We start from the raw sequence: 25,525 nt of genomic DNA on the forward strand, positions 1-25,525 counted from the left end.
CATTCACTTGAGCTACTTTCACATTGCAGACAAATGTGACCTAAATATGATTTTTTATATATATATTTTTCCCATGTCTGAACAGCTAAAATGACATACACTCTGGTCTTTTGTATGATGTCATAATTCTGATAAAGACCTGAATTCTTCCAATGTGACTTCAGTCTGAACATTCAAATCAGAATTAATGTGATTTTTAATGTCAATGTAGAGCAATGTGTCTCACAGCCGTAGCGGGAGCTATGCTGTGGGAGGAGGACGGCTGTGACTGAGGTATTCAGTGGAGAGATAGTGAGGTGTATTTGGAGCAATAATTCAACGCAAGAAAATCTTGAGGGTTCATACTGCAATGATTACTTCCACAAGACTCATCTTTCTGTCGTGTGTGCTGGCAGCTGGCAAACCAGCTTCTAAGTGCATTACCGCCACCAACTGGGCCGGAACTTCTATTAGACAGCATGCTGCACTTGATTTCATAGTTTCTGTTGTCTGAATCATATCAGTACCATAGATCAGACTCTGACATGGGCAACATTTCAACAATACATGTGAACATCCATCCATCCATCCAGTTTCTACCATTTATCCTTTTAAGGGTCGGGGGGTGGAGCCTATCCCAGCAGCTTTAGGGCGAGAGGCGGGTTCACCCTGAACGGGTCGCCAGTCCATCACAGAGCCAACACATACAGACAGACAAACATTCACACTCACAGTCGCACCTACGGTCAATTTAGAGTATCAATCAGCCTCATCCACTCTTGATGTCTTTGGACTGTGGGAGGAAGCTGGAGTACCAGAGAGAACCCACACAGGAACAGGGAGAACATGGAGACTCCACACAGGAAGATCCTGTACTGGAGCCAGGACTCAAATACAAGTTGTTGTTGTTTTTTTGTGTGTGTGTGGTTTTTTTTTTAAACAAGTCCACAAAAATAAGGAGGAGGTCAATTTTGCAGCATGACGTTTGTTCATCAAAAAGTCTGCTATTTCATACATTCGTAAAGGTTTACCAAACTAGAACAATAAAACAAGAACAAAAGAAACTCTTAATTATAATTGAGAGTTTCTTTTCACCGGGTGGAATAACACTGCACTCACCACCCAGTCTTTTTTGGGAGCAGCTGTCTTCTTGGGTCGCACAGTCCTCCTTCCTTTGGTGTGTTGCTGGGGACGCCCTGCTCTCACCGATGACATCTGTTTCAGAAAATCAAATAGGTTGATTTTATATACATACATATATATATATATATATATATATACACACACATATATATACATATACACACACATGTATATATACATATATATGTATACATATATACATATACATATATATGTATATATATATATGTATATATATATATATATATATATTGCATGTCTTTGGACTGTTGGTTGCATGCACGTTTTTGGACCGTTTGTGTGATAAATAGAAAATGGAAGAAACACAAAATGATTATTAATCTGTCTGGGGCTCTGCATGACTTCACCTATCAATGATCATGAGAAAGGTGAAGGATCAGCCCACAACTACATGCTTGTTTGTTTATGGTCTCAAGGCAGCTGGGACCACACTCACCAAGAAAACCATTGTTTGGTTTGCCAGTGAACACATGAATGACTGGGAAAGGGTGATGTGGGCGGATGAGACCAAAATTTAGCTCTTTGGAATCAATTCAATTTGCCGTGTTAGGAGGAAGAGGAATTCAGACTATGACCCCAAGGACACCATCCCCACAGTCAAGCAAGGAAGTGGAAGCATTATGTTTTGAGGGTGTTTCCTGGCGTAGTGGACAGGTCAACTTCACCGCATCGAGGGAAAGACAGATGGGGCCTTGTACCATGAAATCCTGGGTGACAACCTCCTCCTCTCAGCCAGGAAACTTAAATTGTGTTGTGGATGGGTCTTCCAGCCTGACAGTGAGCCAAGACATACGGCCAAGGTGACAAAGGAGCGGCTCAAGAAGAAACACATTAAGGGTCATGGAATGGCCTAGTCAGTCTCCGGACCTAAATCCTATCGAAAATCTGTGGAGGGAGCTGAAGTTTCGAGTTGCCAAATGACAGCCTTGAAACTTTCAGGATTATGAGAGAATCAGATGTGTGCAAACCTGGTAATCAACTACAAGAAACGTCAGACCTCGATACTTGCCAACAAGGGTTTCACCACCAAGTACGAAGAAATGATTTGATAGGGGATCAAATACTTATTTCGCTCAATGAATTACAAAATAATTTACATCTTTTAATGTGATTTTCTGGATCTTGATTTTTTTATTCTGTCTCTCACTGTTAAAATAAACCTACCATTAAACTTACAGACCGTTCATTTCCTTATCAGTGGCTGACCTTACAAAATCATTGAGGGATCAAATTATTTCCTCCACTGTACACGTACAGTCAGACACGTATGAGTGTACACACATGAAGTCCCTTTAGCAGTGGATTCAATTACTAACCCAGCAGCTTGTCTAAATCTGGTCAACACGGCGCTCGTTATATTTCGCTAACAAATAGCCAACAAACAAAATAGCACTTACTTTATGACGCTACAGTTATGATAAGAGGCCCATTCCCGTCTTTTTATTATTCTGCCTGCTTAAAGAAATTCGGAAGAAGCGTAGCAAGAAGCCGACGTAGCTAAAATAGTTTACTTTGCGCGAGTTTTTCAACAGTCGCGCGCCACTTCCTGCCCCGTTGCCACAGACACCGCTTCACGTTGGAGCATGATGGGAAATGAAGTGTTTTTTTTTTGTACTGGCGGTATTCTCCATCACAAAGCTCAGCTATGTTTAACATATAAAAAGCTCAGGAATGTGCAATATAAATAAAGCCCATTTAACGTAACGATTTAAAAAATCATGTTGCGCAAAGACAACATTTTTAATATGTCTCATAAGTGCAAAAATACTCTTTATTCGTCATCAGCTGTTCAACAATCATTAATTAACAAGAATTTATATCCGCTATTATCAGTTAATAAACGTTCCAGTATGAAAAGCAGAGATGGTGCGGCGTAGCTAAATCGTAACAAGTGATTGGTCAGTTGAAAACATCTTGGCCAATGAGTGACAGCCGTACTACTCCGCGGTCGCAAACGTCATGCTGTGACGTTCACGCTCCTGGCATGAGCAACAAAGACTGAGAATGAACATGAAGTTTCTAACTTAATTTTTTGCTTCGTGTCCACAAATTACCACAGTGTTTTGAAAGAGTGTGACCTGGATGTGGTCATAGCATCGGTGCAATGTCAGTTAAAACGGGAGTGAACGGTAAGTTGCTCAGCTTTGTTAAGAAAATGTCACCCGGTGAATGAAGCACTAGCAATATGGGTCTGCTAATACTAGTTAGCTTAGGTGATAACAATAGCTGTTAAATAGATACATTGGTTCAACAATTGTTCTGAAAGGCTAGCTAGCTTTAAATGTAAGGGTAAGTTGCTGCCCTGCTTTTCTCTGTGTGTGTTGTATTCAGTAATGACGCATTCCATTTGCTTCGGAGCATCTGGAGCAGTGTACTGTTAGCTCACCAGGCTACATCAAGAGTGACAGTTAGGGGGCATTGATCGGCAAAGTGCGTTGTGGTGCAGGATAATACATAACTGGCATTGTTAAACAACGTTTAAGGGGGGAAAAAAAACTCAGCAGCTACCTTATCAGTCGTTGTGAGTTGTTCAGCAGTATTTCACTCAGTTTGTATTACCGTCTTCCACTTCTCTGAATTTTGTCTGCATGCTTTTCTCGCTTGAATTCCATAAACTTCCTTAGATCCTATCAGAAGCCACTAAACAGGAAGGTGGAGGGTCTGCTATCAAGTAGCTCATCATCTGTGAAATTGCCTTCATATCAAAATGGTAAGTCATTGTAGTGACCTGCTGCATTCTCAGCTACTGTACACCTGTGTTTATCAATTCAGCGCATGATTATTGGGTCTAAAATGTGAAATCTGCTCTTTGTTCCTGGCTTATGTGTCTGCTCCCTTTTTTGTAATATTTTTTTTCTGCAGATTCGTATTGCAGCATTGAATGCTGCCTCAACAGCTGCAGATGAGTCTCAAGACCCCTTGAGAAGCAGCAAAAGTCAGACTAAGGAGGCTCAGGTACACACTGCATGCAGATAAACAATATCATGTCCATTTACAGTTTTCAGTTTACCATCTGGTTACATTTGTTCTCTGAATTTAAACACCTTCATATTTTCTTGTCTTTTCGCATCGCAGGAAGCAGAGGCATTTGCTTTGTACCACAAAGCTTTAGATCTGCAAAAGCATGATAAGTTTGAGGAGTCGGCTGAGGCTTATCATGAGCTTCTGAAAACACCACTGCTCAAAGAGGTAAAATATCATCCAGCATACTCAGTTCTACCAAAGTCTAACTGTTCTATTGCTAATACTGACTTTCACATGATCCCAACAATATATCCCTTGTAGTCAGAAAGAATGATCCATTGTTTTGGCACCGAACTCATTCTTAATGAGGTCCAAACATGGAGAGAAATTATGAAATAATCCACTACACATTAACATCTACTTTTATCCAAATAAGTTAAAATTCACATTTATGATGTATATATAATGTGGCACATTGCAAAAGAGTCTTTGGCTGGAAGGACCAGAGATCTAATTTCAGGTACCAGTGGTGACATAGCGGCAAGTACGATTCTTGTTTTGCCTGCCAGGGTGTTTACTCATTTAGTTGTGTGTCCTCTGACATTTTAGGCCATGCCCTCTGAGGATCAGAGAGTAGGTCTCAAGCATCCAGGACTGATGTTGAAGTATTCAACTTTTAAAAACCTGGCCAGTATGGCGGCCTCACGAGAAGACCTGGAGACTGCCATGGAGTTTTACTTGGAGGTAAATGAATATTGTGACTCATTACGTTTTGTGAAACTGTAAGTTAATCTTCTTCATAAACATGAATTACAATATGATGAGAGATCATTCCATATTTTCTGCTCCATTTTTCATAGGCAGTTATGTTGGATTCTACTGATGTGAACATGTGGTACAAGATTGGCCAGGTGGCTGTGCGACTGGTGCGCATTCCTCTGGCTCGGCACGCTTTTGAAGAGGGATTGCATTGTAACCCAGACCACTGGCCCTGCCTGGATAACCTGATAACTATCCTCTACACACTCAGTGACTACACCTGTATGTCATACATCACAATAAGCTCCATGCTCCACTCAAAATAGGTGTAACGGAAAATAATTCTCATCTACGTGTATGCTTTCAGGCTGTTTGTACTTTATCAGCAAAGCCCTGGAGAAGGATCACTGCTACACGAAAGGTCTGGTGTTGAAGGAGAAGATCTTTGAGGAACAGCCCTGCCTGAAAAGAGACACAATGCAGATGTTCATGAAATGGTGACTGCAGTTTTCTCTGTATTCCTGTTATAGATTCAACTTTATTCTCTCACGGCATGTGCTTTTCAAAACCTTTGTCTTGTGGTTTCTTTGCAGCGATATGTCTGTTCACTATGTGGAAGTGGAGGAAGAGGAACGCAAAGCCATCGTAGACGAGGCGCTGGATTTACGCAAACGTAGACAGGCTCTCTCTTACTGTGAACCAGCTCCAGACCTTGTCCTGGTTCAGTCCATCCGCTGTCTCTCGTGAGTTCTTTGCTCAGTGTTGTTGTGGATTTCTTGTTTTTTCTTGTATTAGTAGTTGTAGTAGTAGTAGTAGTAGTTGTAGAGTCTTGTAGGTGATTGTATTCAAATTGTGTTTGTAAAGGATTAAAATAGTTAAGATTGGGCACACATATACAGTCATACAAATGAATATTTGAAAAGCTTGAAAATAGAGGATTGTATTCAGGAGGTCCTTTTTTTACTGTAAAATCGGCTTCCCTTTGCAAAAGTTGTAACCAGAGTAGTTACATCTCCTTTTGAAGACAGTTTGAGTTAATATGAGTTATTACCTGTTTCTCAGGTGGAAGCATGTGGGCGAATGCTTTCTTGCAATGTACAGATATCAGACCTCATGTGAGCAACCACGACTGAGTCTTGGACGCAGGATTGACTTGTCGGAGTACCGTGACCCAAACTTCCTCCAAAACTTGCCCCAACCCAGCAGCCCTGTCAGTACGGTGCAGACCACTGCCCTGAGCAGCAGCCCCAGCTCATCCCTGCCACCTACCACCCTTCCTGAGCCAACAGTGCTCTCCCAGTCTGGCTCACAACCTCCGATTACCATTGTGGAGATCACCACAGTTGTGCCCCCACCCCCTGTTGGTTAGTTGTTTGATCTGCCTCTATATTGTTTGAAAAAACACTTTTCTAATTGAACTAATACTATTTGATCATTTCTACCAATTCACAGCCACTGCAATGGAAGTGTCATTGACAGACAAAGCAAAGAGAGCCCCAAAAAGGAAACGCACGGTTGAAGACAATGGAGAGACCGCCAAGCGACGCTCGGCACGTGTTCGTAACACTAAATGCAAAAAAGAAGAGAAGGTTGATTTTCAGGAGCTACTTTTTAAGTATCTACCATCCAGGTATGCACCATTACCCTCATCAGTCCTCTGGTGTAATACAGCTCACACTACAGTATCTCAGATGGAGCATGCTCTGCTTCAAGGGCACACACCAGTTTATGCTGTTGTGTTTTCCTGTATTTTTTATGTTTATCACCGTTGTTTGATGACACATGTGCAAAGTAGAATGCTGAGTTTGCATCTGATGTACGGTGCTGTAAAAAAGAATTCTATCCCTGGGATAATAAAGTCTTATCAGCCTGCCATTATGTCTGTGTCTCTTAGGCTGAAGAAGTTTGATCCTGATAATGATGATGAGAGCCTGAGTAATCTTGAAACACAGTGTGATGGGAAGGAAGACATACAGCCTCTCCATGGGAGCTGCTTGCCTGTTGACTCAGTTGAATACATGGAATCTGGTTTGTAGATCGTGATTTATAAATGTGTGTTTGTGTTTAACATAAATACGCTTGTATCATCTTAAATTCTCTCCTGCAGAACAGCAGGATGTTCACAACTTTTTGCTCAGTAATATGAACAATGGGGGCATACTGGACCTCATGCTGCACTACCTGAAAGCGGTGGGTCAGAAGTTCATGGAGGACTGGCCTCGTGGTCTCACAGCTGTGGTACTGGAGGTCTATCAGAATTGGAGGAAGCACAGCAGTGGTCTTCCTAACCCTTTGCTTCGGGATTGCAGCAACAAACACATTCGGGTACTTTTTTTTTTGTAGCTCTTGTAGGATTGCAAAAGCTAGATGTTGAGGCCTGTGACTCGCTAGAGAGGAAATCAATATCATTAAAAAAAATTTGCATCCTTGTAGAGGTGTTCATGTGCACTTCATTGTAACATAGTGTAGAATGATCTCATAACTCTACTGTATTCCTCCACATATGTGTTATATGTGCTATATTCCATTATTGAGATCAGGCACCAGAAGAGCTTGCAGTTTGTTTAACTGGAAGCATAGTATCATTTTGCTGCACACCCCAAATGTTTGCAACCACAATGACTTCTAATATGTGGGATATCTACTTGGGCAGGAAATGTTGGAAATGAGTTTAGTGTGTATGGAGTTGCAGTTGGAGCAATGGCTGCACAACAAAGGGAAGACTGGTGAGTACCAATGAACTCTTGCAACACATCATTTATTAAAGTCATCACTCACTGATTAGATTTTCAACAAAACTTAATGCAGTTAAGTGCTACAGCATTTTCGAGTTTCAGTATGAAGTCCAAAGGGTGCTACTATGTTACAGATTTGTACATCCTATTATTTCTCAAGCCCTACTGAGAGGATTTTTAAATATTAGATGAATATCCTCTTGTGCTATTGATTTTCAGAGTGGCTGTTCAGTGTCCATTAATGTTTTGTCTCTAGTGTCTCCAAGAAGAAGCAGTGGTGGGCCTGGCAATGATGCCACTGAATCGGAATTCCCTGGACAGCATTTTCAGGGTGATTTGTTACTCCTGGCCTTAGGTTCATCCCAAAAAGACCTGTTTGGGGATGGCTGGCTGGATCTCATGGTGCGTGTCTACTGGCTGAAAGCTCGCTTCTTGGCCCTGCAGGTATGTTAGGTGATGCTTTCCTTGTCATTCAATGAGTCGATTCAACCAGAAGTGACATGGAAGTCTGACTCTTATCTCTCTTCAGGGAGACATGGATTTGGCCCTGGAGAGCTATGATGTCTGTACAGGCTTGTTGCAGAGCAAACCAAAGACCCCTGAAGGGAAAGATTACACTATTAGCCTGTCCAACCTGCGGGTTGATGCAGCGATCTCTGTAGAGGAGGTCCGTACACAGATAAATTGCAGAGATGTTGTTTTACATTAGTTTCTCGACTGCCTGTTTTACTTTGGATTTCTCTGTCGTCATGGACAGATTGACAAAAGGTTGAAGTCTCTGGAGCGTTGCCAGTCCTTGGAAGAGATCCAACGTCTCTTTGAGGCCGCAGACTTTGAGTCGGTGGTCCGTTTGTTGCAGCCCACTCTTAATTATGGCAGCAGGAGTAAACCCCTGGAGTTTGTTAGCTCCGCACCAGAGCGGCCTGCTCAGCTGATGCTGCTGCAGGTGAGATATGCTGCAAGTTATTATCCAGTCTGTGGAGGCGCAGGATAAGAAACTGTTTTATGGTTGACTCTTTTCATTGTCTGTCATTGTTGCTCAGAATTCATTGTTGAAACTTGAAGACTACCAGCAATGTCTGGAGTCAAGCGAGCTGGCTCTAAATGAAGCCCTGCAGCAGTTCAACACTTCTTCCTCCAGCTCTCCTCCCCTGAAGGAGGAGTGGGTCAGCACCATTGGAAAGCTGCTGGATGGCATCGAGGTCTGCTTTAACAAGAACTCCGAGCTCCTCAGAAATGTCCCCCACTCCTCTGGCATGGCTCGCCTGGCAAACAACCTAATTCAGGTTAGAAGCACCACTATTAATCAGATGTATGTGGAGCATTATTGTATACAGGTTGTGTCTTTACAACCTGGTTTCTCCGGTCTTTTCAGCTGATCGATCTCAGTATGACCATTTCCGATGATCCCAAAGAGCCTTATTTCTTCTCCGTGCTGCCATGGATTATTCTGTATCGTATCATCAAACATGAAGAGGCTGCTTTCAGCTGTATGCTTCGACAGCATGTGTCTGTAGGGGATGATGAAGGTTTGTTTGAGTCCCTGTTTTCATGCATCCTGTCTCCTTCAGTGTTCCTGCCATGGTCCTTGTTACACTGAGTGACCCTGTCAATATTCCGTTTAAGATGACTCAGACACACCGATGCTGCCCTCATCTCTGATGCTTCTTAACACAGCACATGAGTATCTTGGCCGTCGCTCCATGTGCTGCACTTCAGATGGTGCACTCCTCAAGTTCTATGTAAGTTGGGGCTTAAATTTCTATCTGCAAGTAAGATACTTTGACCAGCTGCAAATGCATTTAATTGCAAGATTACTTGTTTGTTTATATGCAATGACTTACTCACAAACAACTGAACAGGCTTGATAGCGTCTTATGATTGGTGTAGGTTCGAGTTTTGGAAAAAGAGCTCGCAGCTTCTTCCACCAATGAGTCTCATCCCTACAAAGAGGAGTTGGAGATGGCGCTGGAGCAGTGCCTGTTCTGCCTGTACGCGTACCCCAGTAAGAAGAGCAAGGCCCGCTTTCTGGAGGACCACTCGTCACCACAGGTCAAAATCTAAATCACACTTGTCATGCTTTCGTTTTGGGTATAGTATTGGTTATAACAAAGAAACCAATTAAACTCTGCTCATCACAGGTTCATCTGGTCATTCACACACCACCAGTTACTGACAGCTAAGACTGCTTGATTTAATCATAAGAATAAATGTTTAAACGCTGGATTGGTATTTGATTTAACTGTCATTGACCTTGATAACACCCAAGAAGCCTGCATGACCCACTAATATTATTGATTTGCAACGTGAGCACATCTGGTACTAGTGAACAGTATATAAGCACTGCAGTAGCATTAATTGTAATGGCATTAATCCCAACATCATTATAAATAAGGGTCAGATTTGAAAATAGGTTGAAAGTATTAATTAATCAGGGTGAATATCTTTGTATTTCTGATGGTCTTTACTTGAGCAGTTTACTCACTCTACCTCAGCATGATTGCTCTCTTTTTTTCTCTCAAAAATTTTAAGACATAAGGCAAGTATTTATAATGTCATTCATAATGCATTTGTATGTAATTACAAGCACAATTTAGAGAATCTAGAAGATGTTTGTCCATGCATCCAGCATGTTTTGTACTTTTGTAAGGCATCTCTGTAGCCACCAGGTGGGAGTCATTCCCAGTTTTGGGTGTGAGAACCTTTGACTGAACTTGTGACTGCAGTTATGTAATGCTTCTGTGCCAGAGAGTCCCCAGGAGACCCAGACAGCACCAATTTGCTCTGCCACTTCTAATACACTTCGACACTAATGTTGCCGTTGTGTTTCAGGTTGAGCTGCTGTGGAGCGATGCCCTCTTCATGTTCCAGTATTTCAAACCAAAGTCCCTGCCTGAGTTTGACAGTTACAAAACAAGCACAGTATCTGCAGACCTAGCCAATCTGCTGAGGAGGTTTGCTAGCATCACCCCACCAAGTGACAACCCCACCCTCACCATGGAGGAAGTGGCAGCCTACATCGAGGGCATGGCCTCTAAGGTCAGACTCTGGGCTCACACAAGCATCCTAAAAAGCACCTCTGTAATTCCATAGTGTCTTTTTATTCTTCTTCTCAGCTCTCAACTTGATTTCTGTGCAGTTCAAACCTATTTTTTCCCACACGATCATAATAAATAAAGAAAATTTTAATTTGTATATTTTAAGGCCCCGTGCCTACCTGAGGGTAGTACTCCTGCACCTCCAATCATCAACGAGATCTACTACTTGCTGGCTGACTATCATTTCAAGAACAAGGAGCAGTCCAAAGCCATCAAGTTTTATATGCATGACATCTGTGTATGTCCCAACAGGTAGTTCATTTCTCATAGTAACTTAATTGCATTTATTGAGGGAATTTTACATTTGTAGAGCTCTCTCATGTCTAAAACTGTATGTGTCTTCTCCACAGGTTTGACTCCTGGGCTGGGATGGCTTTAGCTCGGGCAAGCCGTATCCAGGAGAAGCTCAACTCCAATGAGCTGAAAAGTGACATCCCCATATGGAAACACTCTCAGGCAGTGCTTAACTGCTTTAAGAGAGCCCTGGAGATAGATAGCTCCAACCTGTCTCTGTGGATCGAATATGGTACCATCTCTTATGCGCTGCACTCGTTTGCATCGCGCCAGCTAAAGCAGTGGTGCAATGAGCTCCCCCCAGAGGTGGTCAAACAGGTGACGCACATGTTAATATGTTGACATAAGACATCATTCACTTTATTCATCCGTCAGTTTGTGTTTCTCCATGTGAGAACTAAACAGATGTCACTTTTCATTGTTCCACATGACAATTCTTTGTGGATTAAATCCATCACCTTGGGCTGATTTGCTCTTTAAAGCTCCACTGTGTGTTTGTGTGTCACGTCAGATGGAAGAAAGGAGAGACTCCATGTTAGAGACAGCGTCTCAGTGTTTCCAGGGTGCTTCCCGTTGTGAGGGTGACAGCGATGAAGAAGAGTGGCTCATTCATTATATGTTGGGGAAAATAGCAGAGAAGCGCAAACAGTCTCCAGTGGAATATCTGCAGCTCTACAAAAAGGTAAACAACACTTACAGACTTCAGGCTACACTTCTGAGTTCAACCTGCTGTCATCCAAGGACCTGAGTCCATATTTTGTATTTTTTTAGTGATGAACTTTACTTCGGCATCACTGACAGAAATAAAATATGTTGACTTGTTGAAGGATATCATTTTCAGTCTTTTCAATTTGGGCTTTAATGTTTGTTTTTTTTAATCATTCTGATTATTAATGATGGCTATGACTATAATTAAAATGCTGGTAAGGGATTTAGAACACATCTTCAAACATGATAAGATGATACTTGTAGTCTTGATAAAATGATTTGTATGTACTTTACAAAAAAACTTTAATTTTGTCATCTTCCTAATCAGACTACAAGCTCTTGAGTGGATTAGCTATTCAACATAGTTGATGTTGACGGCAATATTCCTGTGGACAAAATCTGTGATGAAAACAAATGGGATGAATATTGGATACAGAGTTGTTAACAGACATTTTCCATGTGTTTATTGAGTTGTTTCATAATCTGCCCACAGAAACAAGATCGCTGCCCTTCTACCCTCACAAGATGTATTTTTCCCAAGAAAGAACAATGTATGGAGTTAGTCATAGAGCTGTTCTTTAGAATTCTGTGGAGGCAGACGAACTTTGTTGAATCACAAAGTCACGAAGGTCAGGATAGGATAAGAGGGGCGGTGAGCACATAGTACTCATATGTCAGCACCCAAAACAGTCTTCTACTTTGTAATCCAAGCCTTTCCTCTGTCTTACTTGATTAAAAATGTATTTGTGTTGCCAGATGACTATGCGACATTGTTGAGTCTCTTCTCTGTAAATTTAAAGGCCGCCCACTTTCTACATGAAGAGGCTGCGAGATACCCACGGAAAATCCACTACCACAATCCTCCTGACCTGGCAATGGAGGCCCTAGAGGTAAATGACCTGCTGCTGGTGACTCAAATAGTTGTGCCATTTATAGTTGTGTTCTTAAGCATAACTGTGTGACAGCATTCACAGCTGTAGACATTGTCAACATATCTGCAAACCATTGAAGATCCCTTTCTAACTTCACTCCTCCAGTTGCATTTCCGCCTCAGTGCTACCATCCTAAAACTACTGGAGGCTAATAAGCCCGATCTAGAACATGAGCTCTTTTTCAATTTGCTGGTTGAGGCTGCTACAGGGCCGTTTGCTAGAGGAGAAGAGAAGAGCATGCCAAGCATGCCCCGGTCTCATGAAAAGTAAGCTACATGCATGAAACCTAACATGAATTATTGAAGAATATTTGATGTTGTGGTCAAACATTAATTAACTCAACTTTGTTTGTAATTTGTTTCAGGGAGAAACCCACCTCAATGATGGATGAAGACTTCCATAGCTCATCAGTCTGCATAGGGAATGTCCACAGCTCCTCCCCTCCATCAGTTGCCACCCCAGGTCTGACATCCCCTCCCTATGTGGCCACGCCGTTTGACCACGATTACGCCAAACGCAAAACACTCCGACGGCAGCAGTGGCAGCAGCAGCGGCATGAGGAGCAGCAGGCCGATGGTACAGTCCCAGTCCTAGACATAGTCTCTGGGCTTGGGCCCTTTGCCCTCTCTGCACCAGGACAGGAAGCCCTCTGGGGATTGCTCAGATTGATAATCATAATGCTTAATGGCTTTGGTTTCAGTTCCAATGCTCCCCATGCACTGGGTGATTGGGCTTTGGTGAAATGGGCAATATGGCTGCTGATTATTTGACTACTTTGCTACGGCTGAGCAGCAGTATCGAATGAAGTGGATATGAAGATTGAGTTTTGCAGAGGGCATAAAGGCCTGTATGTGTTTGTGTGAGTGCTGGTGTTTTTCCTGTCCTCTTTCCTTTCTCCCCCAATCAACCTGCCTCTCCTGATATTTGCTGTGTTTTATTATAACTTCCTGAAGCCCATAAACTCAGATGATTCCAATTTCTGTGACACATTTATCAGTCAGTGCATTAATTACCGACTGAATACATATCAATATATATGTATACATATACATAGATTTTACTTGTGTATAAAAAAAAATTTGCAGAAGGGTTTTATATCACAGATGAGGATACTAATTTCATACCTTGAGATTACGCACATCCTGGTACACATTTTCAGGAAGAATGAAGTTGATGTGAAATTAGAAAACCAATGCTTTTGATTGATGAAACAGACTGCAGAATTTGTGTACTAAATGTACACTAGATGTGGGCTGCTTCCGATAATGTGCAACTAGTACATTGTGTGCAGTGAACATTATAACTGACCTTTTTGAGTCATTTGTATTAACTGTGTTTTATGTAAGCTCTTGTAATTTGAGTGTCACAATAATGAAATTCTATGAAATTGTAGGACGTGAAGTATTTCAATATATCAGAGTTATGTGTCATATGACAAAGTGAAAGCAGCCCAGGTCCCTGTGGGGGAAATTGAGTTAAAATTCTGAATCTTGTGAAACAGAATCCAGAATGCTGTTTGGACAGAACAGCCCTGGCTACAGTGTTTCACCTCTAACAAAAACTGACATCCTTCCACCCACTCCATGTGTCATGTTAAGCTTGAATGTGCAAATAATGCAGCCATATTGCCCATGTTGCCAGTTTTGTCACCCTTTCCAGATTCCTTCCTACCTACCTACCTACCTGCCTGCTACCTCTTTTGCCTGCTTGCTTTTACCACCTGCTTTGCCATTTATATGCATGTAGTTCTGATGGGGTGAATGTCTTCACTTCTGGAGCAAGTCAGTCCTTTTATCACACTAAAACTGTCTGGTGTTTCATGTGCTCACGTGTTTTTAGTTTTGGTTGTTTTGGTTGTTTTGGTGTGGGCTGAATCTGACTGAAAGTCTGACTCCCTTGATATATTTCAAACTCTGGCGTGAATCATGTCTTGGCATTTTCACACTAATTGGGCATAATTGGAAATTATGTCCGATTAGTGGAAAACAGCAAAGTCAGAAAGAATGTGGCTGGTCTATTATTGGCTTACAGCTGACAAGTCAAAGAATGTCTCTCTATTCACATGGTCGCCTGTCGGTGTTCGGTGTCTCTCCTCTAAAAGCACATCAAGGTGAGAGCACTGTAGGGCCTGATTCAGACATGCATTTATTTAATCATTACCAGGAAAAATGCTCTTGTGATCAACACATTCTACCGGTAGACAAAAACAGAGCCAGGATTTGACAAAAACCAGATCACTTGCTGGGCACAGTAACGCAGCGTGAGAATGTCTTTGAGACGTAGCTGAAGAAGCAGCAGCTCTGATTTATCTATTGATCATATCACAAATGTTGTCATTCTTGATTCCAGCTCAGAAGGCAATGCTACTCTTCAGAAACGTTGAGCTCTGTCAGGCCATCAGGATCATATTTGTGGGTGTTTGGTCTCAGAAAGAGATTTTTTTGTCTGAATTGGGTTCTACGTGGGGAGTGGTATTTGAACTGTACTCACTTGATTAAAAATGGTCAATTATTTAAAGGAAAATGTCCTTATTGCCTTTTTAAGAAACATTTAGAGATACAGTTTTTCTTGATGACATTGTAAAACCAGCTCCCCATATCTTCAACAGCATCACCAGGGTTTGACCATGATTACTGCTTGCCCAGATCTCCAATGTGGCTGGCTTCCCTGAATGGTACTGCTCTCCAAACCCACCGATCTCTTTCAGAGGCTATGCTGTCCAGTTCTATAAGACCAGTGATGTGCATTCCTATGGGAAGCGCTCATTACATAGCTGTACACAAAGCTTACAGTGCCATAAGACGTTTGCTGTTCACTCACGCCTGAATCTTGTGAAAACTCGCATGTGTGTGTTTTATCCTCAGTGGTAAAAGCTTGTTGTCCTCCTCTACAGTTCTCTGCCAAGGATTTTTTTTTTCTCAGTTGCTGCACAACATCACAATTCAGAGGAATGCTGGCATTTTGGCTTTGGACCCTTTACAAATACTACCCCCCCCCCCCCCCCTCGCATAACAACTGAGTTTGTCAGTGCTGATGCATTAACAATTTGTGACTCATGGACCTTTTCATAACGAATATTTAGCATGTAAGAACAAGTCACAGACAGCTCAAAAGGCCTGCACAGCATGCCGCAAAGACTGCAGTCACACATTATGGATAACTTCTTCATGTACACACAATACATTAATTTCCAACCATGCAACCTCTTTGTAGGGCAGAAGGAACTTCTTATATGTGACTGCTGTTATCTCTCTGCATTTATAGCCATTTAAGTAGTGAAATGACATGTTTTTATTTTTGTTTCGGCAGAGCGAAGTCAGGACAGCGAGGTAGTGATGCTCTCTGACTCCAACTCCACCCAGGACGCCTTCACAGATCCCACCAGCTCACAAGACAGCAGCCACAAACCTGCCTCTGGGAAAGCCAGTTCATCGTCGTCGGAAAGCACAACCCCTGTAAAGGAAGGGCAGCCTGCGTCAGAGGACACAGGTACACCTGGAGCACATAATTGTATGAATAACTATGGTGACTGTCAAGTGGCTGGAAAAAATATCAGCATGGTTTTACAGTTTATGCTCATTTCCTTTACTCATTTGCACACAAAAAAATGATATAATTGCTTTATGTAATACAGATAAAACAATTTCTATGCTAATTCAGTCTGTGTCAGTTTCATGTCCTCATTTGATTTTAATCCTTCCTCAGTTTCACATGGAGAGCATACTGGCATCCAGACAGAAGAGAAAGTTATCCAGGAAATAGTGGAGACTGTGGTGGTGACGATTTCTGAGACTCCAGCTCCTAAAATCTCTGCCGACCCTTGCGTCCATCCTATGCCCGTCCCAGCCACCCCACCGAAAATAGCCTCCACTCAACAGGCTGCGGCGCCTCAGACCCCAGCCAGTGAGGGCAAGAAGAAGCCAGAACCTCCTCCTGAAGTGATCGAGGTACCAAAGGCGCTGCCTGCAGAACGGGCAGATCAGAGACGGATGCTGGTGGACATGTGTGTACGTGCGCTTTTCCTATGCCTCAGCCGTTTCCCCCAGCACTACAAGAGTCTCTACCGGCTGGCTTTTTTCTACACCAACAGCAAGACCCACCAGGTCAGTCCACTCCTGCAATCTGATGGCATTGACCAATTCTCATTGTATTTAATCAGACAAGTTATCATTAAAATTAAGACACAGGCCTATAATTAGTGTCCCTCGCCATTGCTGGTGGCATTTACAGAAGGTTACTGAGAATTCCTGTGGTTTTCTCCAAAATTGTATGAAGTATTCCCAAGACAAGTGAATTGGTGCTGCAGTGGCTGTTTTGGATTTTTTTTGGTCTTTTTTGTGGGCCTCTGAGTTCAGCAGTGATGTACGAGTTGCTGAAACAGCCTGCGTTAGCTCTGAGGCTCTGTGGGCAGAGGTGTGTGCGGGGGTGGGAGCACGGTGCTCCCAGCCAGTTTGGCACGGGGCGGTTATGTTGAGCATTACTGTGGCGGCATCCTTCTGTCAGCACTCTGGTGAACCATTTTATCGCAGGCTTTGAACCTTCTCAGTAAGGCTGGATCAGTTGGGAAAATAGGTTTTAGGCTTCGTAATAGGTAATATTGTCATAGTCTTCATTTCTCCCTGCTCTAGAGTCCTGATTTGTTAAAATATGATTTTTTTTTTTTCTTGAGGCTCAGTTAAATGTTATCTAACTACAATTGTGGATGCACAGTTCTGGGATTCCCTCTGCTCTTCCCCTCCAGTAGAGCGGCAGTACACCAGATGCGCTCTGGAAGCGACAGTCTCTTGATGTGAAGCTGTTGACTGAGGTTGCTTAGTTGTCCTCACAAACCGACACATCCAAGGTTTAAAGCCTCTGTACCCCTTTTGTTCCCAGGAAAACTGCTCTGCTCACATTGACTGGCCTGCTTTGTCCTGACTCTAAAGATGGAGGGGGGGGGGGGGGGGGGGGAGCGAGCGATAGTCTGCTAGGTTTGTGAAAGATAACATTAAGTGGTGTTAGCTTGCTATCTTTTCAAACAGGGCGCTGGGGTAGACACTGATTTGTGAGTCATCGTGCTGTGAAAAGCCAGCTGCATTTTTCCTGATTGCAAATGAGCATAAATGTCCCTGTTTTTGCCTTAGCAGATTGTCAGTACAGCATCCATATATTTCTCAAGCTTATCCCAGTGGTTTTCTTATAGTGATTTTTGTGTTTTATTTATTGAAATGCTCCTAGAATTGTATACATATTTTTTTTTATTCATTTATTTATTTCTCACCACAGAACCTACAGTGGGCCCGAGATGTGTTGCTAGGAAGCAGTGTCCCATGGCAACAGCTGAAGCACATGCCAGCACAAGGACTTTTCTGTGAAAGAAACAAGACAAACCTGTTCAATGTAAGTTGCATCCACAATGGTGCTTCTTGTTTTTTAACCTGTCTTGCGGTGTTGTCATGTCACCACACACTACTGACACTGTTTTGGCGAAACCTGTGATTCTAGTTATTGTCATGCTATTAAACACCTTGAGTTGTTCAGATCTCATTAAGTGTTTTTAGCCAGCGCATGTGTGGCAGAGAGCAGCTCATTTGACTGACTCCTGGTATAAACAAAGCTGAAGTTTGTTAAAGTGGCTTTCAAAGTGTGGAAGAATTGGTGTGGTGAGAATTCCAGCATGTCTGAATAATTGACATGGGAAGCTTCTATTTGTCATCTAATTAATAATTATAATAATTAATTTTAGGGGATTTTTTTCTGTTTGCCTTCCTAGTGTCTTCACAAGAATGGCCCTACTCTGAGAGGCACAGTAGATGAAGTAGTAGTAGTTCACTATAGCCTTGTGTCTCTCCTTTTATTTCTTCCAAGTACAAGGGTGCTCAAAGAGCACATCCAGTAATCCATCAGTTCGCCCTCTTCACATGTCTTTCAGCCAATCGTGATGCATTCCATCAGTGACATGTCATGAGCGATGACAAACACACCCACATAGAGAACCGCGTCTGGTCACTGACGAATCAGCTTGCCCTGCGTTTTGCTGGCCCCGGGCCATCAGCCAGTGGTACAGTGGAACCTTCACTTTGAGGCATTGTTTCAGGCTCCAACACCGTCCGTGTGTCTGGAAAATAGAGAGCAGTTGGACTTTAAAAGGAGATGAATAAAGTGTTAGTAATGCTTGAAGGTTAATTATGGGCCTCACATTAGCTGTCACAAAGATGGATGTACACAAACACAAACCAATAAAAAAAGCATTGTGGCACCAACCAGTCGGTGTGCACTGGCGTGAGGTTGGTACTGTAGGTTGATCAAAGTTGAGATTGTGAGGCCAACACTATATTGATATTTTAGACTAAGAAAATGATGTAAACATCATTATTCACATAAAAAAGCATTAAATACAAGTCAACTTTTACTGAACCAAATTGTGTGTTTTTCACTAGGCAAATAAAAAAATGTGATTTTCCTCTGTTCGTAGGCAGTTGTGCATGTAAAATGATGTCTTTCACCTTTTAGCTTTATAGAGTCTCATGGCTACACACTCCCATCGGAAGAACCTGTGAATTGTGTCTTCACATTTGTGTCTAATCTGTCAGTGTGCCTGCTGTGAGCAGATGATTGGTGTATTACAGTTAAGTTTACCCTTTTTACACATATTACTCAACTAATTCAATTTGATGCACAAGAATATGCCCTAAATATGGATCACAAGCTCTGCTATAAATGGAATCCCACAGTGGGGCTTGTTGAATGATCCGTCTCCACATGGCCTCAGTTGGGTTCCAGAGGAGGAGATTACTGTTGGAATCTGTCATGTTTTCTGCATGTCAGTTTATTTACCTTTCTTCAATTGAGGGCCTTATGTCTTTTCAGTGTTTGCAAAACTCTAGTGACTTTTTGAATTGTTCCTTGTGGGATCTGTCAAAGCCTAAATGTTCTTGCCTTTGTTAAAAAGCTAATACAAGCAGATTGTCGCACCACCTCGTTTCATTCAGTCGTCAGGGTGTGTTTTGGCAGCGTGTATTATTTTGGACATAGTTGTGTGGGCTGTTGAGCCCAGGGCTGACTCCAAAAGGCTTCTGGTAACAGATTGTAAAAGCGATGTGGGCCAGGTCTGAGCTGGAGCTCTGCGGCGCTCTGGCACCTACCGAGTTCGCACAGAGCCCCTTCTGGAAGCAAACCTGCCACCCTGGCACACCAACTGTCAGAGCTTTACCGTTCCCTTCAAACCAAGCCCTCACTCTACCATTGGACAACCTTTACTAAATGTTAAGCAAACATGCCTGTTTTCCCTGGTGTGTGTGTGTGTGTGTGTGTGTGTGTGTGTGTGTGTGTGTGTGTGTGACCTCACCCCAGTTATTGCATTAACAATGAACTTGTTGGAACACTCTATACATGCATCTTCATCCTTTCATTTTCATTTTGTTGATGGAGGGAAAAGTCTGTTTTCTGCACTCAGTTTTTGCCAGGTGGAAGTTGGTTTCAGGACTTTGGAGAGGCTGGCTTCTCTCACATCTACACTTCAGACAAGTCCGTCTCAGCTGACAGGCGATGGCACACTTATTGACTAATCACTTAGTGTTGGTGTTCGATGAATATCAGTGTTGGAGTCCTCCTCTCAGTGACAGAGACCAGGGTAAGACAGTCCAGAATTCACAAAGACGGTCAAAGCAAACATATGGGACCACGTATGGCATCTTGATAACAAGGTGACACGACTCTCTGCTGAGTACACACACCAACACGCACACACGTGCACCACAACGGGCATGTGGGTGGATATGGAGGCCCCTAATGTAGGTCATGATGCCCCACTTCTCCGTATCTCTTGGCTGGGTTACATTTATTGGTGCTGTATAAAGTAACCTATATAATGCTGTTCAGACATGATCAGTGTCATAATTTATTAGTGTGATGTCAACACAAGTGCATTTTTTTAATTGGTATGTGATGGGATGTGATGAGGTTTACATTAAAATCAGAATGATGACTGAGAATAAGCTTAATTTTTGCTGAGCCCAATGGAAATATCCTGTTACGTTATTTCACAATATAATCTGGACACACACTGATGTCATGCTAGTTTCTATCTTTACTGCAGACATTTACACGGATCCCTTCTCTGAAAAGTTAAAGGTAGTTTCAGAAACTACGGGGGTGGGACTTTTCGCTGAACCTTTCTGAGGGTTCAGTTCTCGCCACCATGGTTCAGAAAGCTACACTGTTCATTCCTGCTTTTGTGAAGCAGAATAACAAGAAAGCTTACAGTCGATAATAAGTTAATTTGCATAATTATCGTGGGGCTTTAGATTGGTTAGATTACTTTAGATCACACCTTTAAGTTCCTGGATAAATAGTCCCATGAACGTTTGGTCAAAAAGGGACTTGCAACTCCCAATGATGTGTTAAATAGACCCAGTAAACTGTATAAATCTCTTTTTTTAATTTATTTATTTTTTATTATGTTGTTGTTATTGATTATATGGATTGGCATCCAGTGTTATGTTGTCATCATTGTGTGTTTGCAATACAGTTATTCTCACCCTGGTCTGTATCATAAACGGGCCATAATGCAGGGCCCTCTGGCTGCTAATGTTGAGGGATGTCGTGTGTGTGTGTGCATGCCCAGGCAGTGTTACCTCCTCCTTTCAACCCCCACCCAGCACATGGCACACACACACATATTACATGTTCCTCCACACAGCCACCCACTTAGTCACTTTCTACAGAGAGAATCCATGTCCTTGTTGGAAATCCATCCTTGTCTTAAACTGGTTCAATCTCTTTAGAGTGAGCGTTTTTCTTCAGTTTGCCGACTTGAATGGAACTGTGCTTCTAGGTAGGCCCCAGTGTCTCGCTAAATTAGGTTGGGATAATCTTCTAGGGAGCATTACTTTTGCATTTCTGGCCTTGGTTTGATGTATGACTCAAACATTTCAGCTGTGCAATGTGCTGTATGTAGGTGGTGTTCCACGCTGGAGAACCATGTTTTTGTTGTTGTTGTTGTTTTCTGAGGGGAGGGCTATTGGCCAGTGAATGCATTTTGTAGAAGTTGATGTTTTGCTTTGCACGTGGGAGGGTTAGTGCTGGCTGCCAGTAGGTTTTCCATTGCCTCTCAGCTCAGTGGTTGGTTGAGTTTGACATTTTTGCAGCAGTTTTTTTTCTCCCACTTGCACTACAGGAAACAGGAAAAACAAGGTGTGTTTGTTTAGTATGCCTATGGTGGCCAGCTGCAAAGACACGGCCAGTTTTGAAAGACACGAGAGGAAGACGACGGTGAGGGCTCTTGTCAGTGTGCATCCAGCTGAGGAAATATTGAGTGTGTATGCTGTGCGTTCTCTATCTTGTGTTTTCTGCGGTTACTGGGGGCTTTATGTACACAAAACTGGTCTTTTTTCTGCTCACGTTTTTGTTCTTTTTTTCTGTTTGTGCACCCTCTTTTTAATGCACCCCGATATGGAAGCACTGACTTAAATTTTCATCTTCTCGTGTTCTTTTCCTGTTGTTATGTCTTCAGCGTGATCGAGCTCTGTCCCTCCCCCTGGCTGTTATTCGCTCTACTCATCTCCTCTCCCTGTTGCACTCGTTCTGTTTCCTCATTACTCTCTCTCACCCTTCTGTTTGTGTGTGTATTGTGTGGGTGTGCATTAATGGGCAGGACTCCCTTAGCTTGCCTACGATTGGCTGGCAAAGGCCTACAAGGGTTGGCTGCACACTGTGTATAGTGTGAGAGAAAGGACGGGAGGAGGGGGGGAAGAACTTCTGCAGGCTGGGGTCAGGGGAGAGCGGCGATAGAGTGCGTGGGTGTTTTTGTTTTGAGATGGCAGGGTTTGAGAGCAAGAGAGGAACGAGTCAGCTTGCCTGTCAGAGGCATACTGAGCTTATAGGCCCTGACTCCAGCTCTGTTTCTCCTCTTGCCAAGGCAGCTGCCATTCTCTCCTCCTTCTTCTATTCCTGCTCTGCTGTGTGCAGCTGTGCTTCCCTCGTTTCCTCTTCTGCAGCTCTCGCTGCCCTTGCACCCAGATGCAGCCCACCCCTTGTTCTCCGTGTGTGAGACTCTTTCAGGGTGGAGGTGCTGCCAGGGATGCTACCGCCAGCAGGAAACTGTCCAAAAGAATATTAATACAGGCATCGTGGAGTAGCTTTCTTTGGTGATGGTGAGTCGCTTTCTCTTTCCCTCAGACTTTTAAGATCAAGCGTGAGTTGTTTGTATCAGCTGACTTCTTGTTTTGTAAGAGTTTGTGGTACACTTAGAGGGAAGTAATCACAGTCCTGCTTCTGCAGAACATGCTTTTAAACCATCCTAATTCTCAAGTTTTGCTGTTGAGCATGTTAGACTAACGTAGCGAAGAATGAAGAAAAAGATGTGACGAATGACACCACCCACCTGCAAAATGCTTGTAGCACTGGCAGGTAATCAGCCATCTTGGATTTAAAAAAAATCTTTCTCTCTAAAGTTGCACTTAGCAGGCAGAATGGTGATGTTGTAGTTACTGGTAAACTGCAGCAGTGAGTGCTGGATACTACGGGACACGCTACCTCTCACTTAGTTACTTTCCTGCAGTCTTGTTACCAAGGAGGATATTTTAGTCCTGTGCTGTCCCTGCCATTGAGTGCTTATAGAAACATTTGGATGGAGTAGATAACACAACAGGCATGGGGTTACCCTGTAAAAGGATGTCCAGAGCACTTTGTTTGGCCCATTCGTTTACACAAGAGGCTAGAGGGATAATCACATTGCAGTTCCTCCTCGTCATCCTGTTTTTTGTACTTTTTCGAGTTGTACTGCAATAGTTGCTCCATGTTACTGTTTGTAACAGTTTTTTAAGTCAGGTGTCTAATTGCCCTCTTCCTCCTCAGCAATCAAACAAAACAATCCTAATGAACCTGAAATTAGCAGAAAGTTTACAATTCATACAGTCTGGTCACGATTTTATCTGTTTTTCCCTTAGCCGTGTGTGTGTGTGTGTGTGTGTGTGTGTGTGTGTGTGTGTGTGTGTGATATTGGCCACATCTGTGCTAAGCGATGGTCATATTTTCTCAAAGAGAAGAGGAAAAAAATATGCTTAAAATCATTTCAGTTGAAGTCTTACAAATCTGCTTTAGCTGTTGTGCTACATTATAATCTGTGTAAAGCCATGGCTTTGCTTTCTCTAAACAGATTTGCCACGATGATGGTTTGATGGTTCTCTGAATGAGGCTCCTCCATTAGAGATGTTTTTCTAAGTGAGCGAAGCCTACCCTCCTCATCATACTTGTCCAGCTCCTGTTGGAGGCTTTTGGTAATCTGTGCATTGAAAGATCAAAACCTTTCTAAGCTCCTCCCAATCGCATCATTTAATACAAATAATAAAGCTTCTCATTTTCGTACAGGCACTGGAGCCACACTTCCTCTTCTTTACTGTGTGTTGACACCTTTTGTTCTGTTGCCTCACCATTAATAAGCTTTGCGAGCAACAGAGATTAAGTTCTGAATTATTAAGAGATGTGACAATAACAACACAAAATCACACCCCTGATTTAGGTTTAGCAGTGTATATTTTCTAGTGCATATTTCATTTTTGGTAGCGAAGGTTGTCATTTTCTCAGTAGGCAGGAAGTCCATCCTGAGAAATATAATATATTGTGATAGGTTTACCTAGCCTTCCTTTCATGCCTCGTTCCTCTCCAGAGGCTTGGAAAATGTCATCCGACAATCTGGGGCTGTCTGTTCAGAGGAGCACTGGGCTCCCCAGTGACTCCAGGAGCCGATGGAGCCGTCTCATTTGTTTTGTTCCATCTTGATATGATCATCTTTGTTTCGTCTCACATTTTCAGTTGCTAGAATGCTTCCTGACTGTACATAGCCTAGTCCACCATCTGCACTTGCATTCTGATTGTAGAAGCTCGCCTGCTTTACCTGGCGAGAGGACGTGTTAAAAGGTGGGCGCATCCATCAAAAAACACCTTTGGTAAAGGAAGGCTTGTGTTTGTTGGCAGCCAGTCTGAGGGTCTGTTGCATCGCTTGGACAGAGCTGAGCACTAATGAGGCTGCCTATCATGCGTGCCCAGCGAGAAGGCTCCCTGTTTCTCCCTCTCTACCTCCTACATGTCCAACCATTCTGCGAGATCTCTCCCACAGCCTTTCCGTCCCCTCATTAGGGTTTCTTTGAATTCTGTCTTTTAAACTCGCACATTAATTTCTCCTGCTTTTTGCTCTGCTGCTTCTCTCCATCTCCCTGTTGATTGTGTCCTTTTTCAGTTTCCCTCACAAGCTCTTGAAAACCTGGAGTGGCACAAGAGAGCAGCCGAATAATAAAAATCTACTTTTGGAAGTTCACAAATTTGAAAATTTACTTGCCTATTAAAACCACCAGTTGCACCTCCATTTGGCTTCCTTGCACTGTTTTGACTTGTTTTTTTCTTACTAAAAAGCAGTCATGACAGTAGTTGTGTTTATTATTTGGTGCATATTTGTTCTGATCTACTCTCTTCCTCCAGGGCATCTGGCGCATCCCAGTAGACGAGATTGATCGCCCAGGAAGTTTTGCATCTCATATGAACCGATCCATTGTCCTCTTGCTGGAGGTGCTTTCTCAGCTTAAGGATCACGATACTCTGCTGAAAGTCTCGTTCATGCTGCAGAGAACCCCTGATCAGGGAAAGTAAGTTGTACCGCTGTCTTTGTCGTGGGTTTATGCTTTATGAATTTGTTCCATGGCATTTCTCCTCTCACACCAACCGTCTCTCTTTCTTCCTTCAAGGAAATATTTACGGGATGTTGACCGCCAGGTTTTGGCCAAGAGAGCATTTTTCCTAACTGTAAAAGTGCTGGAGGACAGTCTGAACAGTCTCTCAGGGGTGAGGAAGTACAACACACTCAGAGCTGAAAGCCGCTCAGAGTTTTAGTTGTCTGGCATGCACCCACTTCATGCTT

The 25,525-nt window shown here is 42.8% G+C and overlaps 2 protein-coding genes across 8 annotated transcripts in view; one reads left to right on the top strand and one right to left on the bottom strand.

Moving 5' to 3' along the window:
* The window catches only part of spice1 (spindle and centriole associated protein 1), an 11,422-nt gene extending 7,657 nt beyond the window's left edge, over positions 1–3,765 (bottom strand). Inside the window, exons 1-2 of one of the 2 annotated variants that reach the window (XM_086207250.1) lie at positions 3,652–3,765; positions 1,099–1,194 (exon numbers count right to left, since the gene is read on the bottom strand). In XM_086207250.1, the coding sequence (XP_086063376.1) occupies positions 1,099–1,194 (96 nt within the window). In that variant the 5' untranslated portion in view covers positions 3,652–3,765. Of the gene's footprint in view, positions 1–1,098; positions 1,195–2,540; positions 2,710–3,651 lie in introns of those variants that run through there. The other variant, XM_086207249.1, reaches the window with a different exon arrangement.
* cabin1 (calcineurin binding protein 1) overlaps positions 3,101–25,525 on the top strand; it is a 35,042-nt gene continuing 12,617 nt past the window's right edge. For 2 of the 6 annotated variants that reach the window (XM_086207247.1, XM_086207243.1), the window contains exons 1-34: positions 3,101–3,272; positions 3,768–3,853; positions 4,006–4,098; positions 4,219–4,332; positions 4,717–4,851; positions 4,968–5,148; positions 5,234–5,363; positions 5,460–5,609; positions 5,929–6,230; positions 6,319–6,496; positions 6,761–6,894; positions 6,974–7,191; positions 7,520–7,592; positions 7,858–8,045; positions 8,131–8,268; positions 8,359–8,547; positions 8,645–8,887; positions 8,977–9,130; positions 9,228–9,343; positions 9,492–9,653; positions 10,434–10,640; positions 10,806–10,951; positions 11,050–11,311; positions 11,505–11,675; positions 12,195–12,353; positions 12,502–12,591; positions 12,739–12,899; positions 12,998–13,209; positions 15,242–15,307; positions 15,943–16,122; positions 16,339–16,736; positions 17,899–18,012; positions 25,090–25,253; positions 25,353–25,449. In XM_086207247.1, the coding sequence (XP_086063373.1) occupies positions 3,851–3,853; positions 4,006–4,098; positions 4,219–4,332; positions 4,717–4,851; positions 4,968–5,148; positions 5,234–5,363; positions 5,460–5,609; positions 5,929–6,230; positions 6,319–6,496; positions 6,761–6,894; positions 6,974–7,191; positions 7,520–7,592; positions 7,858–8,045; positions 8,131–8,268; positions 8,359–8,547; positions 8,645–8,887; positions 8,977–9,130; positions 9,228–9,343; positions 9,492–9,653; positions 10,434–10,640; positions 10,806–10,951; positions 11,050–11,311; positions 11,505–11,675; positions 12,195–12,353; positions 12,502–12,591; positions 12,739–12,899; positions 12,998–13,209; positions 15,242–15,307; positions 15,943–16,122; positions 16,339–16,736; positions 17,899–18,012; positions 25,090–25,253; positions 25,353–25,449 (5,328 nt within the window). In that variant the 5' untranslated portion in view covers positions 3,101–3,272; positions 3,768–3,850. The remainder of the gene's footprint in view (positions 3,273–3,767; positions 3,854–4,005; positions 4,099–4,218; positions 4,333–4,716; positions 4,852–4,967; positions 5,149–5,233; positions 5,364–5,459; positions 5,610–5,928; positions 6,231–6,318; positions 6,497–6,760; positions 6,895–6,973; positions 7,192–7,519; positions 7,593–7,857; positions 8,046–8,130; positions 8,269–8,358; positions 8,548–8,644; positions 8,888–8,976; positions 9,131–9,227; positions 9,344–9,491; positions 9,654–10,433; positions 10,641–10,805; positions 10,952–11,049; positions 11,312–11,504; positions 11,676–12,194; positions 12,354–12,501; positions 12,592–12,738; positions 12,900–12,997; positions 13,210–15,241; positions 15,308–15,942; positions 16,123–16,338; positions 16,737–17,898; positions 18,013–25,089; positions 25,254–25,352; positions 25,450–25,525) is intronic. The other 4 variants (XM_086207245.1, XM_086207244.1, XM_086207246.1 and 1 more) reach the window with 4 other exon arrangements.

Source organism: Aulostomus chinensis, chromosome 6 (assembly GCF_037954235.1).
Source record: "Aulostomus chinensis isolate RoL2024-O1b breed Wild chromosome 6, RoL_Achi_v1.0, whole genome shotgun sequence".
NCBI classification, from domain to species: domain Eukaryota; kingdom Metazoa; phylum Chordata; class Actinopteri; order Syngnathiformes; family Aulostomidae; genus Aulostomus; species Aulostomus chinensis.